At 30.1% G+C, this 20,751-nt stretch overlaps 2 protein-coding genes across 9 annotated transcripts; one reads left to right on the top strand and one right to left on the bottom strand.

Annotated features, from left to right (window-relative positions):
* Positions 1–384: 384 nt before the first annotated feature.
* LOC137834826 (NADPH:quinone oxidoreductase-like) lies at positions 385–2,596 on the bottom strand. The gene is made up of 3 exons (XM_068643035.2): positions 2,216–2,596; positions 1,950–2,141; positions 385–843 (listed from the first exon to the last, which is right to left on the bottom strand). Exons 1-3 carry the CDS (start codon positions 2,421–2,423, stop codon positions 539–541), a joined length of 705 nt encoding a protein of 234 aa, XP_068499136.2. The 5' UTR covers positions 2,424–2,596; the 3' UTR covers positions 385–538.
* Positions 2,255–18,193, top strand: LOC137834825 (Early-responsive to dehydration stress protein (ERD4)). Of its 8 annotated transcripts, XM_090302156.1 has the most exons (11): positions 2,255–2,385; positions 6,569–6,855; positions 11,986–12,126; positions 12,708–12,771; positions 12,942–13,154; positions 13,924–14,118; positions 14,942–15,240; positions 15,927–16,206; positions 16,555–16,833; positions 17,255–17,488; positions 17,856–18,193. In XM_090302156.1, the coding sequence occupies exons 2-11, from the start codon at positions 6,569–6,571 to the stop codon at positions 18,003–18,005; spliced, it is 2,142 nt and encodes a 713-aa protein (XP_090158282.1). In that variant the 5' UTR covers positions 2,255–2,385; the 3' UTR covers positions 18,006–18,193. The 8 variants fall into 8 exon arrangements, 5 of the variants coding, with proteins under 5 accessions (XP_090158282.1, XP_068499134.1, XP_068499133.1 ...); XR_016520893.1 differs by lacking the exon at positions 2,255–2,385 and having other exon boundaries at positions 6,436–6,855; positions 16,559–16,833; XR_016520894.1 differs by lacking the exon at positions 2,255–2,385 and having other exon boundaries at positions 6,436–6,855; positions 16,559–16,833; positions 17,247–17,488.
* Positions 18,194–20,751: the final 2,558 nt, after the last annotated feature.

Here is a 20,751-nt window from a genome sequence, read left to right as displayed (position 1 = left end):
AACTTGAAACTTCAAAATGATTAGTACATAAGTCAGTTCATCATGAATTGAACATATTCTTCATAGATAAAGAATGAAGAATACAAATGAGAGAAGAAGATGAAGAAACAATTCAAAAATAAGAAAAAAATATGAAGAGATCATTTCTAAAAATGAAAAAACTAACAAATGATTTCAATATATGTGATTAGAGTAGGTTATATCAATAAATTAATTAAATATGTTAATATTACAATAAAAATAATCTCTCTTTATTTATTTTCAATCAAATAACCTTTTTTTTCACTTCATTTCTTATATAGTTCTCTCATTTTCTTTTGTTTTACACTTTTTTTTCCGAAATTCTTTTCCTCTGAATTTCACACACTTTTTGGCTCACATGTATAAAAGAAAAATGTCAAAAGACACTGGTTAAAAATATAGTGTAAAGGACATTAATGCATTCTTGTCTCTGCAGATCACAGTTGTTATGCAGTCATAAAAGGAATGAGCCAAAATCCAAAGCTTATTTCAACAATATTTGGGAATGATGGTTGTTTCAATTTTTCCCTTGAAGTCTAAGGGTAAATGCCTTCAAAGACAGAAGGACTTCCTTCAACTTATTCTTGGCTTCTTCATCAATCAGGTCACCATCACTGTTAAACTTTGCTGGTGGCTGGAATGCATTGATGAAGAATTCAGGTTTATTGATGAAATGAAGATCCAAAAATACTCCAATTTGGCGAAGATGATATTGTGATCTTCCCCCACCAAAGCCTCCTCCAGCACTCACTATGGCAGCAGGTTTACCAGCCCAAACATTTGGTGCTCTTGATGCCCAGTCAATTGCATTTTTTAGTGGACCTTCAATAAGTCAAAGTATACATGCCTTTTACTCTGGTTTTCAATCTCTTATTCTTTAGCAATAAGGTATGATTATAACTAACAAGGACACAGTTACATTAAGATTTCAATTCTTTGTTTCAATTCTTTGTAATGAGGTATGATCATAGTTAACAAGACACAATTACATTATGATTTCAGTCAAGTTTGAGTTTACAAGCAAAAATAAATTTTGAGTCTTGAAAGACAATACAAGAATATATACCAAATCCTGTCACTTTGAAATATATTTTACACCTTCAACTCAAACAGTTATTTACCTACCACCACCAATAATAATAACAAAAATAGATTACAATAACACTTCAATTTTTTTTCTACTACATGTAATACCATTTTTTTAACATTTACAATAATCAATATAAACATGGTTATATTCTAAAACAATTTAGGGGTTAATGTAATGAATAAAATGTCAACATCACTAAAATAATTAAACTTTTTTTTCAAGTCTCAAATACGAAATCCAAAAAGAAAAGAGAAGAAAAAAACAGAAAAGATAGTGTATTTTAGTTTTTGTTTTAGTTAAAGTCTCTAAGGTGATTCCAAGAATTCATAGACTATTTACTTGACTAACTTTAAAAAAAAATATCTCTAACATTTTGTTCATATCCTTCTATTTTCTTATTTTCAAAAAATCACTCTTCAACATAACACAACTCTCATACAGAATATCTTTCATTATACTCTTGAAAATACTAATCCTGCACATAATTTTCAAGGATATAACAGTTGATTTTATATCTTATGACCTAATAATTATGTGGTAAGTATAACAATATTGGTAGGTATAATTCCCATGATGTAGTCTAGTCAAAGTCCATTAAGTAATTTCCAAAACTCAAGTCAAGAACATTTGAAAGTGTATTCTCTTTATCTTTATCCTCTTGTATGTTACTTGCAGAGAATTTACTTGATTAACTAGCCCTAAAAAAACTTCCAGACATTTGGATAATTTCTCTACATTTTTCTATTTTCAAGAAATCGCTTCACAATCCCTAAAGAACAACATGGTATCAGTATCACAGAAAATGTTTTAGCAGTATTTTGGGGAGGTGCAGAGGTACCTGTGACAGAGTAATTGTATTCAGGGGAAGCAAAGAGGATGCTATCAGCCGCAAGAATCTTCTGCCGAAAGGCTTCAACTGCTGATGGATAAGTGCCGTTTATCTCAAGATCCGTGTTCAGAAAGGGCAAAGCCGAAATATCAACGTACTCGATCTGAAGTCCCACACTGCTTGCTTTGCTCAGTTCAATCGCTATCAAACTCAACCCGAAATAAATTAAAAATCAAAACGAATGAATGAAGTTAGAGTGTGTTGCAGAAACCAACCAGCGCGAACGAGACCTCTGTTGTAAGAGCCTTTCCGAAGAGAACCGGAAAGCGCCGCCACTTTAATCACCGACGAGGATGCTCCGGCCACCGCTGCCATGTTTTCTTGCTGTGTAGCTTCTTTCGTTGACTTTAAATAGTGACGAGGGGAATGTATAACGAAGAAGCAGGTAAGTTTTTGCTCTTTATAGACTTTCTCAACTAACATGCTAAACAAGATACTAACATTTTCTTAACCATTAAATTTTAAATAAATAATAAATTGAAATATTTTTAATAGAGTTCTTATTGAAAAAAATTGAAAAAAAATATTTGTGTATTTGACTTAGTGTTCGCATCTCTTCCAAATTACTACATGCCATTCTTCATAATGTTTGAGTTGGTGATTAGGAAGGTAATATAGATTTAAAACAATTTTTTTGTGAGGTGGAATGGAAGAGAAAAAAAAAAGATTCATTGTGTTAAGTGGATTAAGTATGTTGGCCAAAAGAATATGGGATGGAGATAAAAACATTTCTATGTTAAGTGAACCATTGTTGGGTAAATGGAGGTGGAGGATTCAAAACTAAGGTAGTTTGATAATGATATGTCTTGGAAGTTAGGGTATGGAAAAAAGTTGAAATTTTGTATTGATGTTTGGTATGGGCAACAGAAACAAAACATAGAGGTTAAAATAATCTTATGGCATGTTGTTTACCAACTCTAAAATATCATGAGATAAGCAAAACATAGAGCTTTAAATAATCTTATGGCATGTTGTTTACCAACTCTAAAATATTATGAGATAAGCAAAACAAGAGCATGAATTGGTGACAAATGAGAGTGAAATTTTAGTTGAAGGAGAAATCTGTTTGAATGGGAGAATCAATTGTTAAATCTTAAACGAGAATGGAAATGAAGAAGTTGTAGAGGTATGCAGATTGTTAGAAGGAGGAAATAATGGAGTATACTCAATCAAATAAACTTAATAGTATCCAAAAGATTAAAATAATTAACCCATCAAACACCATTTTTATAGCAATATGGAAGGAGAAAATTCTCCCTAAAATCAATTCTTCATGTGGGGATTGATTATGCGAAGACCTAATAAGGTTAAATCCTTAAACTATCACCAGTTTATACAATGATGTTATTTTCTATGACTTGGCATTGACACATGAATGTGATTAATTTATGGATTATGGAAGGTGTTACAAGGAAAAATATAGGATGAGGTAATATAAAAGTCTTAAATAATAATAGAAGAGTGATCTTAAAAGAACGTGAAGTTGTAATTGAGGTTTTTGGGACTCTATAGTTTGTTAGGATAACAATATTGGGGAATATGAGGTGTTAAACCTATTGTGTGCAAAGAAGGAATCTTATTTTCATGCAAAGAGATTAAAGTAAGGATATTAATAGTAATAAATAAGGAGTTACAACATTGTAAAAAAAAAAAAGCAGGTACTCTTATATCTCAAAGTGTGCTTAAGAAAGAAGATGTGGAAATAAATACAAGTGTGTCCAAGTATGAATGTGAGACAATTTTGTGAATTGGAGTAGCAATAACCAAGTTTTAGCAATATTTGCAAGTGGAAGTAGCCATAACAACTATAATAAGGTATGATTGCTACAAGAGGAGGATTAACAATTTTAGGATTAGTTGGTAGTGTGAGCATTGGTTGTATGATCTGTTGTTATCTAGAGTGGAGGATGTTGTAAAGAAAATATGATTTTATCATACCAAACGGGTGAATTGGTGATTAAAATTTCAATTGATTTATTAATACACTTTGAAAATGTTTCTTAAAACAATCTTTTTAGAAGATAAGATTCTTGCAAAACACAAATATATCCAAGAATAAAAGATACCAGAAGAGAGAGATCCACAAAGAGATTTTGAGATTGATTCAAATCAAATTGATTCTATATCTAGTATTAATCTAGTTAATCTTAGATAAATTGTTTTTACTACTTTTTAATTATTAAATTACAACCACAATGCATATGTGACACATGTAATGACGCAAGATATGGACTAAACACCTCTTAACAAACCTTAAGAGATACTACCTATATGTAGAAAACTACAACACACAATACACCTTACAAGATGCAATGCATAAAACTAAGGAAAAATAACATTTTTTGTGATAAATGACCAAAGATTAAAGTAAAAATGTGAAAACAATTTCAAAGCACTAGGACTTGTAAAATATATAAGATCATAAGAAGTATGAAATCAATATTATTAAAATTAATTAATTAATTTTCAAGAAAACAACGAAAACTATTTATAGAATATATTTTCAAGAAAAACTAAATTAATTATATTTATAGTTAATTGATTATTTTGTTCTATGTTGCTTTTGGAAACACAACAAGAACATCTAACTTGATTATTTCTAACTTAAGTGATTAATTTAATAAATAGAAACATGATATATTCTAATATGTTGAATATAATCAATTATATGAACATTTTTTTAATGTTAAGGGCCACAAGTTGCTCATTTTCATGTTTTTAGCATATGTATTTTTTAATGGAAAAGGCATGACCCAATAACAATAATGATTTGTTCCATCTTCTAGATGCATTCAAATTTGACTGTATACGAAGGAGGCATCCTTAAAATTCACGAGCTTGCATCCTGATGCTCCATGTACTAGTCAGTCGATATTAGGTAGTGGGTACAAATCCTGTAGGAAAACATTGTTCAAGTTAGTGAAATCTACACACATTCATCATTTCTGTTGAACTTTTTTACCATCACAACATTTGTGAGCCATGTTAGGTATTGTATTTATTGAACATGTTCCTCAATAATTAGCTTAGATTATTCAATTACCACCATTCTTTTCTCTTTGTCAAACATTCTTCTTCTCTGAATTATCTATTGGCATGAGAATCAATTACTAACCTATGGCATAATAAATCAAGATTGATTCCAAGCATGTTGGAGGCTACCATGCAAACACATGATGATTTTCTCTTCGGAGTTGTAAAAGGAAACATTTTATCTTATCGTCCATTCCTTTACCAATTTTGATCACTTTCTCCTATATAATTTTTTCCTTGCTTGTATCTCCTACCAATTGGGATCTTTATTCTTCAAACAAAAGTCAATGATCCAAATCCAAGATGTTGACTTGGTGTGGATGAGGATTAACATATGACGTTGATTGCTTGACTTGCTTCACAAAATTTTGAAGTTATTGTGTGATCTAGCTTTAAAACATCAATCTAGTAGTTACTTATTGGGAATTCAACTTTAAACTGGATTGAGGAGATCACAACTTTCCACTTATTCAGCAATGGACTATCTAACAAGAGATTGTATGATGATGAAGTGTTCACTACAATGTAATTTATCAATGTTGTGCTTGTCACATTATGGTCTATAAGTGTTGTTTTGAGTCCGACATACATTCAAACTTCAATTTGTATCCCAAGAAACCTAATTTCACCCTATCAAAGTATTTTAGGTAGTCTCATGGGATTTGTAAACCTATGAATGTGTCCCAAAATATGACATTAGTGGTCAACCAATACTCAATGAACATTTTGACACATCATTATTACTCGTGGAAAATTACATTTTCTAAGTCAACATCCAAGAATGTGATGTCAAGTTTCCTGTCACACATATTAGTTAGGGAAAATACTGATCAAGAATATCTCTTCCGACAAGAGCTAGTCAAGCCGTCACTCACAAACCCTCTCTAAAATTTGAAAAGATGAACAAATTTGAATCAAGATTTAAATTCATATTTAGAATCCAAACATGACTCAGATTTTAAATCAAAATAAATGCATCTCATAATCATAAGAAACCTGAAAGTGAATTTAAAAAATAAATGAAAAATAGATGAAGAATTCGTACAATCAAAATAATTAAGAACTCAAATTTTACTGTAATTATTGGAATTTCAAACTAACTTAGATAAATAAACATGAAGTATTTCACACATCTTCATGAAGATGTTTCAGTAAAAAAAAATCATACAGAGAAAAAACAACAAATGACGAAAGAGAGGAAAAAGATACCATTACTCAAAATATGAAAATCCTAAAGTAAAAAAAAAGATAAATACTTCATGTTTATTTATCTTTGTGTCTCGGTTTACGTCTCAAATCATCTATTCATAGCTAAATAATTTAATATATATAAAAATGAAGACATAACCGATAGAAGAAGTGCGAAAAGGTTAGGTGGCACTGAATTGGCATGCAAACAGTGTGACGCTCAGTTACATTGCATCTTCAGCCTCTGCCACGCAACCACCTCCAATTCCAATTCCAATTCCACAGGTCCCATTTTCTTCATTCTCTCTCACCAATTTTCATTTTCTTCCTTTGTTTTCTCTTTGAAGATGAACCCTCGCAGTGTTTTGGCTTCTGCGGCCATAAACATAGGGTTGGCCTTCGTCACTCTCTCGCTCTTCTCCGTTCTGAAGAAACAGCCGTCCAACGCCTCCGTCTACTACGCTCGCCCTCTCTCTCACCGCCGTCAAATTCCTGTTCACTCTCCTTCGTCGCCTCTGCGCCGTTTCCTTCCTTCCGTTGCTTGGGTTTTCCGCGCGTTCAACGTGACCGAAGCTGAGATCCTGGACGCTCATGGCCTTGATGCTCTTGTTATCATCAGACTCTTCAAATTCGGGTACAGTTTCTCTTTTTTCATTCTTCCCTCTCTTTTTAGTTTTTGTTCAGTGCGTGTTTCTTCCATCAATTCAAACTAATTATTAATATATTTGGGTGTTTAAGGTGTATTAAATTCATATCTTGAAAATTTGACAAACTTTTTTTTTTTTTAGTATAATCATAAAGAGTTTTTTTAGAAATAATATTTTTTTTAAAAAATCTTAAAACCCAATGCCAATTTATTTTATTTTGCCAAGATGAACCGGTTTAAGGTAGACCGGGAAAATTCAGTTCTCTAGGGGAGTTGAATTTCTCTATCTCCTTTTTAGTTATAGTTTTTAATTGAAAATTTCTACATACACATACAAAATACAAAATGATATCGACTTAATATTAAATGATAATTATTAAAAATATAATTATAAATATAAACTAATATCGATTTTGAATAAATTTTAAGTTTAACTCAATAAAATAAATAATTATAAAGAATAATAATATTAAGAATGATAATATTAAGAATGATAACTATTTAAGAAATAGAATTTGAGTTTAACTTAATAAAAATAATTAATTATTAAAAATAAATAACTATTAAGAATGATAGTTATTAAGAAGTATAATTTAAATCCAACTCAAATTTACTTCAAACAAGTATTCAGTTATATATTAAGAATACTTATTTCCAATTAATAAGAAATGTAATAAATCCAACAAATTAGGATAATACTATATTATTATATTAAGAATATATTATTATATTAAGAACATATTATTATATTCAGAGCTATATTAGGAATGGATTTTAAATATAAATTGTCGAGACTCTAATTCGCACACTCGAGCTTGAAGTGTGGTTTGATTAATTCAACAAATTAAAAATAATTTTAATTTTAATTAAATTTTATAAAATTGACTTAAAATTTTACAAAATCGAGTTCAAAATCGACTTGAAGTATATATTTCTTCAATACATTAATATTGTATGTTCAATTTGGATTTTTTCCTAAAGTAATCTCTTTTCAATATTTTTTTTTATTCAAATACACGTATTCTAATTTATTTACTAAACTAGACCTATTTAGTATTTAGGTTGGGAATTTGATCTTTTGGAGAGTCGAATTCTCAATGTGAAATTGTCTCCTTCCGAAAATACATCTAACTATTTAAATACATGTTCTATATATTTATATACAAACTTAGAGTTTTTCAAAATATTTTTATTACAAGATTATAACTTATAGAAATACATATATTTATATATCCATAGCTCAAAATAAAACACTGAAACCTTTAAGGGCTCTCCTACACCTCCTACACCTGTATAGTCATCTGCTTGTGTACATAGTACAGTCATCGCAGTTCAAACACAATACGAAAAGCAAGGGTAAAGTAGTGAAAATAAAATTTTATAATATACACAATTAAATTAAAAGAAAAAATCAAATTACATGGTCAATTTCTCAATTATTCAATATTCTTCAAATTCCAACATAAAACAATCACATAGATCTCACATGGATATACACATCTAGAATATTCAACAAACGTCTTCCAGAAGACCCAGACCCGTATTTAAGTAAGTCCTATCAGAGACTAACACCTAATACAAAGATTATCAACAAATCCAACAAAAAATATTAGGGTAAGTTCAATACAACCCAAGTCGTACATCTCATATGTCATAGTGTGCATGAACTCCCCTATCAGCTTCTCACCACCTCCTGATATCTTAGTCTATGTGACTTAGATCATCAGTGAAGTTCGGAGATCTCTGTTACCACATAGGCATCAATACTTAATACACAACAGACATCAGTCCATACACTGTCCAAATGTATGAATTCAATTCCATATCATTCCATCATACAATATCATTCAAAAAGTGATCCACGGCATTCAAAAAGTCTACTTAACATAAAAAAAAATAACACTTTAATACTAAATCATCAAAACCTAATATTTCCACAAATTTAAATAATATATAAACAAACAACCCAATATATAAATACACAACATCCTGCAAGAAAAAATAAATATTAGGACCACGTCCTCTCCACATTCAGATCTTCTAGCCTAGGCTCTTATTAGAAATTAAATTTAGCTTCCCTTACCTTAATTGTTTGCTTTCCAAATAACTTTTAAAATTTTATTCCCCACAGTTTGTATAAGCTTCAAGATTTACAGACTTAATGCAAGTTATCCAAATAGAACAAAAATTCAGTATATAGTAAAATAAGTTGAGAGGATTAAACTTCTCAACTGACCCACCAAGATTGATGACTAAATCCTAAGGAAAAACAGAGAACAAAAAATATTTAGAGTAAAAATGAACTTACTCTGTTTGAAAATCTGATTCGGTAAAAATGTTTCTTAACTCCTCAGCTACATCGTGAGAAATTTAAAAGAGAAGATAGAAGGGAGAGATGGAGGGAGAAAGAAGAAAGCAAAAGAATGGTGCTGGGTAAGGGTTCTCTTTCTGTTTTTAAAAAAAAGGTGATGTTACATCTCTCATACTAGAAAATAAGTTACAATTTGATTCTTAAAAAAAATCAAATTTTGGCATGATTTTTTTTTTTGTTTTTTAATGAAAAAGAAGAAGGGAGGAAAGAATATAGATATAAAATAATTACTTAAAAATGTTGAGATTAATTCTAATTTAGATAGAAAGAAGGGAAAAAATAAAAAATAATTTAAGGGTAAATTTTTTTTAGAAAAACTTAAAGTGTAATTCTAATTTTAGTTGAGAATAATTTTTTTATTATGATAATAGTTTGTACAAAAATTAATAAATGATATAAGAAAAATATAAAATTTGATATTGGTATTATTAGCGGTATAATTTTGAAAGAAAAATGCAAATAGGGAGTATATAATGAGTTAAAATATATAGAATAATTTTGAAATGTATACTTTGTTTTATTTTTTTTAATAATTAAAGAGAAAAAATTAAATATTTATGAATATAATGAACATCTGAAAAGTATAATAAATTAAAACTACTTTATTTACATATTTTGACGAATAAAACTATTTAACAATTTTACTATGATGAATTGAAAATTTTTAACTTTAAAAATGATTTAATATCGAGTAATGCAAATGATACTGAAGACGTAAAGATTAATTTAAAATTTGAAAGCTAATGTTGGTGTAAAGAAATTATTTAGTTATTTTTATTTTTTAATTTCATTTGGAAGAAATTTTTAAAAATTAAAATATTAAAATGAACATATTATTAATAAATTTCGTTTGGAAGAATGAAAATTGTCGCTGTAGCACAATTGTCCTGTAAAACATCCCAACTTATTAGTGATTATTTTTTAACTTTTAAAACATTTCCTTCCTTAAGAAATTGAAAGTTAAAAACATTCAAATGTTTCATTCACACCAAATTAAATTCACATTAAGTTTCAAATTTTAAATTAATCCTTAGTCTTAACTATGCAATACTTGATTTTATATCATTTTTAAAGTTAATGTTTTTCAATTCATTATAATAAAAATGTTAAATAATTTAATTTTTCATAATATGTTATAAAATATTTTTAACTCATTATACTTTTTGGATGTTCATTATATTTACAAGTAATTTTTTCTTTAATTATTAAAAAGTTAAAGCAAAATATAATTTTCAAAGTTCTACTTTATTTTTTAATTCATTTTATACTTCCTATTACATATTTAATTGTTTTTAAAATTTATATCAATAATAATAATAATGATATCAAATTTGATAGTTTTCTTCAATAGTTCATTGAAATTTTGTACAAACCATTTTCATAACAAAAAAAAAATATAACAATGGAAAGTAAATTAAACATAGCTAAATAATTTATCTACAAATAAAAGATTATAAAAAATACTGTCAAAATATATTTTTATGAATAAAAAATAAAATTTATATAAAAACTTAATCCTTTCATTTATATGTATAAACTATTTTAAATGACAATATCTCTAAATGCTTATAATTTAATATGCTAGTTTAGCCTCTTTTACTTTCCAAATCAACTTTTAGCTATAATCCTCCTTAAAATTTTGAAGAAGTTAAACTTTTTGCTATTCGTTATTGCCCAAAATAAAATGCTTCAGCTTTTCTTCCTTTTTTGAGTAGGATAACAACTAACAAGTGACCAAATATTATCATACTGTTTTTTCTTTAAGAAACAAGAAGAAGAGTGATTACCGAAATTTATCCATAAAGATAAAAACACTGATCCTAGAAAAAAGTATAAACTGATTGTGTAGATCCTTCATATTTTAGTCTTTTCATGGAGTGAATGTTAGGATTATGGATTAAATATCTAGCATTTGTAACATAAGAAGTAAATTGGATCAGTGAGTTTTTCAATAATTAAACTGGTAATTTCCACTTAAGGTTAATGAGGCTATGATATCTGTTAATGAAAAAATCAAAACCATAAAGTTGAGGCATAATATAATTTCTAATTTTGTCATCTACAAGTTCTGCATTGAAATTGATAGAAAGTTAGGCTCAAAGGCTAATATTTTGATTTGGGAAGTGAGAAAGAAAAGAGGTTTATCTTATGGAATAACAAATTACCTTAGTTTTCTTGAAGGAGCTTTGTAAAGTATCCAATGTTCAACATTCATGCTGCTGCTCTATAATACTAGCATGCAATAATAACCCTGTCATAATACGCATGCAAGATGCTGAGGGTGGTGCAGGGTCAAGAAATAGAAACCAGAGTTGGCAGGAGGAGGAGATTAAGCCTCATATGCTCAAATTTTCTTATATTGTACCGATGTTTAGTAGTTAACACCTCAACTAAGCCTACCAACTTGGCCACTCTGTAGGAAATAGAAACCAGAATTGGTAGGGGGAGGAGATAAAGCTGTGACAAGCAGTTTTACCGCGTGCTAAATCTGCAACAATTATGTTTTTGTGTTTCAAGGGTCCTTTGTAACTATGGCTTGTTACTGTAGCTCTAGTTAATGGGGTTCACGTTAATAGTTAGGATTGTGCAGCTCATGATGTTGTTTGGGTTGCTTTGAGCTACATTCTTGGTTTGTTATTGTAACTCTTTGTTTGTATCCCTTTTTATTCATTTTATGATTTGCTCACAAAAAAAAACCCCTGCCATAATTGTATTATGTTTATATTTACTAATTTTTGTGTTTGCAGCATTAAGTTGTTCACGGTGTGTTCTCTTGTTGGGTTGGTGGTTCTTCTCCCTGTGAATTATGGTGTCCAGGAGGTTCAAAATGGGAGTAGCTTTACAATGGATTCTCTTACAATATCTAATGTTAAAATAGGTTCAAATCGGTGAGGTTGTTTTGGAAGATTTAGACAGGGTTACTTGTATGGTCATCTTCTGTTTGCTAGAGTTTATGTACTTTGATTTCTCACTCCCCTACTATGAATGTCTAAAAGAAATGGTTTTGGTGAATGGGGTATGTTAATTTTGATGGCCAATAACTCAATATGTTAACCAAATAAACAATGACAGGCAAAGACAAGGGTTGAAGGAGATGCTCCACTCCTTGTGCCAATTTTTATGCCATTAATTGATTTCAAACACTGCAAATTTGATGTTTTGCAATGTTTGAAGCTGAATTCCCCATGTTACAACCTGATAGTTTTCAATCATACACTATTAATGTAAGATTTACTTCGTTATGCAGTAGTTGAGAGGTTATGGTGCCCCTCAATTTTTTCCTCTTCAATAGATTGTCAAATCTCTTTTAATAATCTTAAATCCTGGCTTAGGTAACAGATCATGATTTTGATTGTTGTATGCTCATTTTCTAATCTTGTTATAGTATTTATGATTTACCCCAAATGTAATTCTGACTCACATTTAGGTGACAGCATTAAAAATGATCTGTTTCATGATTTTCTAACAGGCTTTGGGTGCACTTTACATGCTTGTGTTTTATATCTTTTTACGGGATGTTCCTACTATATAAGGTGAAATTCTCTGTTTGATGACTATTGGCACTGTTGAATAAAAACACTTCTTGGAAGAATGATTTACCTTTTACTAACAATAATGCTCCAAGATTGTTAGAAAAGTGGTGATGCTCAGCAACTTAATGTTTAGTGAAGTTAATATTATTTTTTCCTTCATGCATAATCAGGAATACAATGAAATTTTGATTAGAAGGATTCAGCAAATTCAAAAGTTAAAGCATAGGCCTGATCAATTTACTGTCATAGTTCGTGAAATTCCATTATGCATTCAACACAAGGCTCGTGACTGTTGTGTTGATCATTTCTTCAGTAGACATTATCCAAACACTTACTATTCCTATCAAATGGTGTACAAAACTGAAGATCTTGAGGAATTGGTGGTAAGGCATGCCATCATGCACTGTTACAATTTACAACTATGATTTCTTAAAATATGATGTTTCTGCACTGCTTCACAGTAATTTATGCTTATTTTGCTACAGACTAATCATGAGCATTGGATAAACATATTGTGTTACTAATAATATTTGAGATGCTCCTTAACACCTAATTTAGTGTTTTATATGGTCAATTTTTCAACGGAAGCTTTAGTGACATTGATAGTTCTGTACCTCAGCTGTGAAATCTATAAAGAGCTTTGTCGTCAACTTCCCATGAATTATATATGCAAGTTCTCAATTGTTCAAAATTGGAACTGGAACAACTTAATCTCTTCCAACAAAATCTCAACATCTTGAATTTATCTAACCAGCTATATTACTTTTATTTGGATCTAGAATATAAGTGTGTCAAGATGAAATTTGTTGAACCTAATTTTTAATTTTTAGGATATTCTTTTCTTGCGCTGTTTTGAGACATAGTAATGCTGATAAAGCACTTTATTTTCCAACACTGGATTTGAAACCAGTTCAGTTTTTTCACCCGCTTCAGAACATATATTTTACATGAGGTGAAGTGTATTACTGGTCCTCAAAAATGCACACGCACTGTTATTCTAAGGAGCATTTTATGGAGTAATGGAAAAAACTCTTTAATTCAGACATGGCAGGAATACTTATATCTTATACTTGTTGAAAGCATCAAAGAGAACAAATTCAGTTAGAATTTTTCGTGTGTAATGGATTCTCTAACAGATATTGTTACATGTAGAGCCAAGCAAAGTCCCTTTCCAAAAAAATAGAGGACACGAGAGAGAGTTGTATGGACAACAATAGTAAGAGTAGGTTACCACTCTTGGGTTTATTACATCAAGAGACTTCAAAAGCTGCTTTGCTCGAGGAAAAGCTTCAAGCACTTAGTCACAAGATTCATCAGTTACGAAGCAAAGACATGCTCCAGAAAAAGGTAGCAGCTTTATCCTATAGAAACATGTCCATCTCGTTGTCCTTGCGGGTTTTGTCTTCTCTGATTCTGGAAGTACTATAAAACTGTTTGTTTTTTTTATGGAAAACATCAGATGTATTAAGGATTAAAAGGAAAGCTTTTGTTACAAATCAAATATCAAAGAGAGATTAGTGAATTACCACAAACACTTAGACACATATAATCTCCAAAATGTACGTGGACACAAATCTATATATTATATAATTATGAATTATATAAATTGACAATAAAGATTTATGTGCACAAGTATGTCTAAGTTTTTTTGTGTGCAGAAAGATGTTTTCCATGGCTGGTTCAAAATGATCTGTTCCTTATTTTATAATTACAATAAAATTTTATACAATAAGTTTGAGTTTTTAGAAAAATTAATGTATTTGTCCTTTTTAAAGTATTACTATTGAAGTTTGGAAGCGTGTAGGACAACAAAATATATTATGTAGTAAAGCATTGCTTTTTTGTTCTTTTAGGAAAGCATTCCGGAAATAGGAAACTAAGATATGGTAGCCAAATTTAAATCAAGGTAGCTGATGCATTCATAGGTTGAAAATGGAAAGAAGTACCCTCAGTACATATCTAGAAATATTATGATCCTAATTCTTGAGACATATGCAGGGTAGATTTTGGCTAACATTCCATACTCATATCATTATGAGAACATTACTTGTGCAGTTGTGTTTTCCTATTTTCTTCTTTGAAAATGAAAGTAAAAGTTATATGTGAAGATTGTATTCATTCGGATTGCAAAAGCTGAAAACAAAGTATCTTGAATTGTCTCATACATCAGGAGTTGCCTGTTGCTTTTGTAACATTCAAGTCCCGTTCGGGTGCTGCAGCAGCTGCTCATTTACAACAGCATTCACATCCACTTCTTTGGATCACTGAACTTGCTCCAGAACCAAGGGATGTTTCATGGAGGAATATGAGAGTATCCTACAGAGTAGTTCCACTCTATGGACTAGGCGTTGTCATTGCAGCATCTCTGCTTACAGTTTTCTTTGCCATACCAGTTACTGCTGTTCAAGGAATAGCCAAATATGAGAAACTGAAGAAATGGTTTCCTCCAGCCATGGCTGTGCAGTTCATGTGAGAATCATAGCTAGTTCTTTCCCTTCTGATAATCAATAAAATAAAACATTTGCTTAATATTCAATGAACACATTCTCATGTTTCAATCAAAACTTTTCCTTACATCTTTTTTTTTTTTTTTTGCTCAATGAATAAATTGAATAAAGGAAAGATACTTCAGGGCCAACCCTTATACATTTAAAGATCAAGGCCTTCTTCACTTCCACTTCCACAGTTGGCCAACACCAAACTGCAGAAAGGCCTCCTTTTCCTTACACCCTATTATGCATAGGATTTCTTTCTTCTTCTACTAACTCTCTAATGATTTATCTGACAACCATCCATATGAACTATGACATATTATGGCTGGATCTTGTAAAGTTTCCCAGTTTTGTAGCGTTACTCTAAGCGAACACTTCCAAAATCTTTAAGGAAAATTTTCCTGTAACTACGCAATCAATTAGTAGAAAAGTAAATTAATTTGGTCTATATGATAGAGAGGTTGCGAGGTTTTTTTTCATTATAGAAAAGAAGAAAGAATTTTGACAAAATAATTTTTATGCAAGCGAACATCTCTTTGTTTAAGTTTCTGTTTAAGTTTCATATCATATACTTTGTAATTTATTGATTAGTTCCTAATGTAGAAAATAGAGTATTTGTTTCTTATCTTTTTTCTGACAGAGAGCATATTGTTCATTCATCAGACCAGGACTAAGCTCCGTAGTGACTGGTTTTCTTCCAAGTGTTGTACTCAAAGCATTTATATATATTGTGCCTTTTACAATGTTTGCTATGGCTAAAATAGCTGGATGTATTGCAAGAAGTAAGGAGGAGATCAAAGCCTGCAACATGGTTTTCTACTTTCTGGTTGGAAATGTGTTCTTCTGGAGTGTGTTATCAGGATCACTTCTTGATTTAATTGGAGAATTTATAACTCAACCCAAAAACATTCCAAGTCATCTTGCTGGAGCTGTCTCTGCCCAAGTATGATACTTCATTTCTGTTGCTACTGGAATATTCTGTCTACTTTAAGTCTTAACTTTATTTCTTCCCCTCATAATAGTTCTGAATCAATGACTGATGCACATTTTCAAGAACTATTTTAAGCTTAATCATGTTTTCAACATCTTAGACTTGGGGTGAATCCAATTTTGGTTTCCCAAATTTCAAAAATTCACGTTAGTTCCTGCCTTCTAGTTATCTTTTCATATTTGAGAGACTAAATTTTTTTTTAAACTTCACATACTATAAGCTATTATTTTATCTTCCAACTAATTTGATTACATTTGGATAGTCCTCTAATGAGTTTGACTTCTTCTGTATTCATTCTAGGCAGATTTCTTTGTGACATACATCTTGACAGATGGTCTCTCTGGGTTTTCTTTGGAGCTTCTCCAGCCTGGCATGCTAATTTGGGAACTTTTGAAGTCTTGTGTTTATGGCTCTCAAAGAGAGAGAAGTCCTTACCTTTATTCATTTCCTTACTTTAGAATAATCCCTTTAGTCTCTCTCTCAGTTCTAATCGGCATAGTGTATGCAGTAGTGGCACCATTGTTGCTGCCGTTTCTTATCGTCTACTTCTGTCTGGGCTATGTTGTCTTTGTCAACCAGGTGAGTTTTGTCAGTATCAGCAAACACTCATTTCATGTGTTTTACAATACAAATTCATAGTTACACTAAAAAGACTTGTTCTGTTAAAGATGCTTTACTATGTGATCCAGTGTTAGTGTAAAATTGTTGAGTTTAAAAATAACTCATCTAAAATTAGAGTTAGATGGTATCATGCAAGTTGGCAATAAATGCTATATATATGCAACGGCTGATACTTGATTCTTGTACAGGATTATTATTCTGTACTCCAGAAATATCATCATTATAAGTTAGATTTTTCAGTCATGTTTCCTTTTTGATGCTGAAAAGGCACCCTCTTGCATGGGCAAATATCCAATTCACACACACAAACATATTGTGGCATTTTCCATTTGGTCTTCTATGAATGTTGTCTTAAGAAGTGCAAAACTTAGCTTTGCAGATTCAAGATGTGTATGAAACTACTTACGAAACATGTGGACAATATTGGCCGTACATTCATCACTACATTCTCCTTGCAATCATTCTGATGCAGATAACCATGATTGGTTTATTTGGACTGAAGTTGAAACCAGCTGCTTCTATATCAACCATTCCATTAATCATGTTCACATTGATGTTCAATGAGTACTGCAAGATGCGTTTTCTCCCTTCCTTCCACCATTATTCTCTCCTGGTAAACTTACTACTCACAATTATTAATGACCACAAGGCTATATAAGACAAATGCTAACCAGTAACTTAAGACATGGTTAAGAGAATGAAACTAAGCCAAAAAAAGTATTAAAAAGTTGTTATTATGCATCTCACTGTGGTTTCTAATGCATTTGACTTCGAGAAAAAAACTTTCTACTTTTTATTTCTTAACCTATTTTGTCAAGGACACTAGTTAGGAGCACCCTTATGATATAATAAAGTCTTAATGAGTTTGAAGTCTTTGGTTGCATGAATGATTATGATGTGCATGTGTTCCTATATATACACACGTATAATGAATATTGTTTTGCTATATCTTGCTGAAACTGTGTTTAATGTTCGTTTAGGATGCTGGTGAAAGTGATGAACTTGATGAGAAGTGTGGACTATTGGAGCTACATTGTAAGAATGCAATGAATGCCTATAGTCCACCAGGATTACGACCTGTGAATTTCATGGCATCAGAATCCAGCTCCACACCATTAATTTCTTCATGATATTTCATTTTGTATTTATGTTTTATTTATTTTCGGTAGAAAAAACCACAGTTAAGGAACAAGAGGAAATGCAAAAGAAAGGACATGGCCAATTCAAAGGAATCTGAGGGAAATTTGTAGGAAATTTTTAACTATTATACTTGTTTGTCATATTTTAATTTATAAAAACAAGGGTTTTTCTTTTGTGAGACTTTTTAGAATTTTCCGGGAGATTAATAAAACCGAATTATGATTAAATATTAACTGATACGCTAATACGCTCTTAATTATGATCCAATAAAGAAATTATGTAGCGAGATTTTACTTGAGGGTCAGAGTTGTTTTTTTTTATCAGTAAAGAATGAAATTAAATTAAAAGGGATACAAAAAGGGGTATCCCAACCCTTTTACATAAACCAAATCACATTAAGAATCTCCAAGAATAAAGAGATGAACAAACACCCCAAAAGCAATAGATAGATAATGTTTGCTGCATAAGCTAGACATCCTATTCCAGCTAGCACCGTGCTCGTATTGGAATTCTATAAGCACTGCAAACTGCAGCTACAAAACCATCAAAATACACCAAAATATTGGTTATCTCCACCACCTCATTGACATTCCTTCTACCCAGCTTGCAGTGGCACGATTGTAGCACTTGTCACAGAATTAATCACTTCAATGCAGCATCTTTCATTCGCTCCTTTTTGGATTTTGGCTTCCCCTGTTTGCTCCTTTTAAACTCACTTTTATTAGAAACCAACTTCCTACTTTCCAAGTCCATCTTGCACTTGAGGGTTGGAGTTGTATGTCTTTTTCAGACACCATCTGAATTTGGAGTTTACAAAAACAAGAATGAAAATTCGGAAGGGAGAGTTGTGAAATTGTTTTGAAAGGAGAAGGAGTAGAGGTAAACCGACCAACCGGTAAGAAAGGTAATCTCTCAATCTCAACTCTATTTAAGAATATATTCATTTCTTAAAAAAAAATTATATTGGATACTTCTTCGAGATAACTAACTCAAATAAAAATGTTATTTTGAACAGAAAATAAAAATCATAAACACGTATTTAGCACCGATTCTTGATCGAAAGATCATAGTAATTGCCACCTTCACTTTCACTACAATTAGGACACTCAAATTACTGTACCAAAGCTTTCTGCAAATGGAGATTATATATTAACTTAGCAAGCTGTTAAAACGGAGTTTAGATAAAATATAATTTAATTAATTAATTTCTATCATTTTAATTTTTAAAAAATAAATTTAAAATATGAACTAAAGCAATATGATTAAGAAAGGGTTCCTTGGTTTCTATCAATTAGATATAATTATAAGAAAATATATAAAATTTAAACTTAAGAAAATAACAGAAAAATATTTTTTCTAAAAATTCATACACAGTTCTCATTAAAAAAATATTATAATTAGCTTACATTAACTAAAAAATATAAAAGAGAATGAGTGCTTCGTTTTTCCATAAGCTAGTGGACATATGACGTGTTTGGGAGAATGGTGATTCGTCAGTTTGGAAAAAGCCAAAAGCTTTGAAGGAAGGTGCACCATTAGCTTTGAGAGTTACTTATAGTTCATGGATTTTTTTTCTAATGATGAAGGATATATTTCTACCAACTTTTCCATAAAGAATTATAAAATTTGTTGGTGGTTCGATTATTGTTTTCTTTTGGTTGTTTTTTTTGGGTTGAGTGATCGTTGTTTCTGAGTTTGGGTTGAATATTTTTTAGGAGTTTTTTAGTTTATTTGTTGGGTTATCTTGTTATTCTTTTTAGATGTTATGGTTGTTTCTGGTTTGTTTTATGTTAGATGGTGGCTTTTTTCCTCGTTTGGAAATGAGTATTTTGGAGATATATATTACGGTATTTTGACATGTATAAGAGTTGAATTAGTTTTGAAATAGTTCTATTTATTTATTTATTATTACTGATAAAAAAGAATTATAAAATTTTATATATTCAAAAGTTAAATCAATTTCTTTCCTTCCAAAACCTAAATTAATAACATGACGCGATTTTGGTACTTCTTAATTGACTTGTTAAGATTCAACCAAAACTTTTATGCACCTATCTCAATTAGTTTATTTATAATACAATTATTTATATTATTAAAGTGGAACTTTTTTTTTTCCATTGATTCTGAAATAGTAAACGGTGCTTTCTATTATGGAACCGACCCACTTAATTTTATACTATAAAATAATAGTATGAATTTATTTATGAAAGTTTTAAAATAATCAGTATTGATTTATTGTTTGAAATATAATATTTTATATTTCCTTATATATTTGGAAATGTTATTTTAAAATTACTATATTTTATTTAAATTATTAGTACTATTTTTCCTACTATAAAGCCGCTTAATTACAAAATAATGTATATTTATTTAAAATTTCCAATCTTTTATTTACATTTTCTTTTGAAGAAACAATTAAGTATTTAAAATTGTTGCGTATTTATTTACTATTTAAATAATTGAGATAAATGTATATTAAATTAAAATTAAGATTGGTTAATAAAATATGGAAGAGGGCGTTGATTTTGGTTTTCTTTTTAAGATTTTTTTAAAGTTATTAAGACCATCCAAAATGCATAGTTATTTAAATGTATTGTTTGCATTAACTTTTAGGTTTTATAATATATACTCTACATAAGAATTTAATTAAGGTGGTTGAATTAACAATCTAAACAATATGTTTACATGAACTTACAAAAATTAGTTATATAAGTTTTTTAAGTATTGTTAAATAAC

Source organism: Phaseolus vulgaris, chromosome 5 (assembly GCF_051622355.1).
Source record: "Phaseolus vulgaris cultivar YP4 chromosome 5, ASM5162235v1, whole genome shotgun sequence".
In the NCBI taxonomy this organism is placed as follows: domain Eukaryota; kingdom Viridiplantae; phylum Streptophyta; class Magnoliopsida; order Fabales; family Fabaceae; genus Phaseolus; species Phaseolus vulgaris.
The sequence above is the reverse complement of the archived record's forward strand: the minus strand, read 5'-3'. Positions and strand labels throughout refer to the sequence as shown.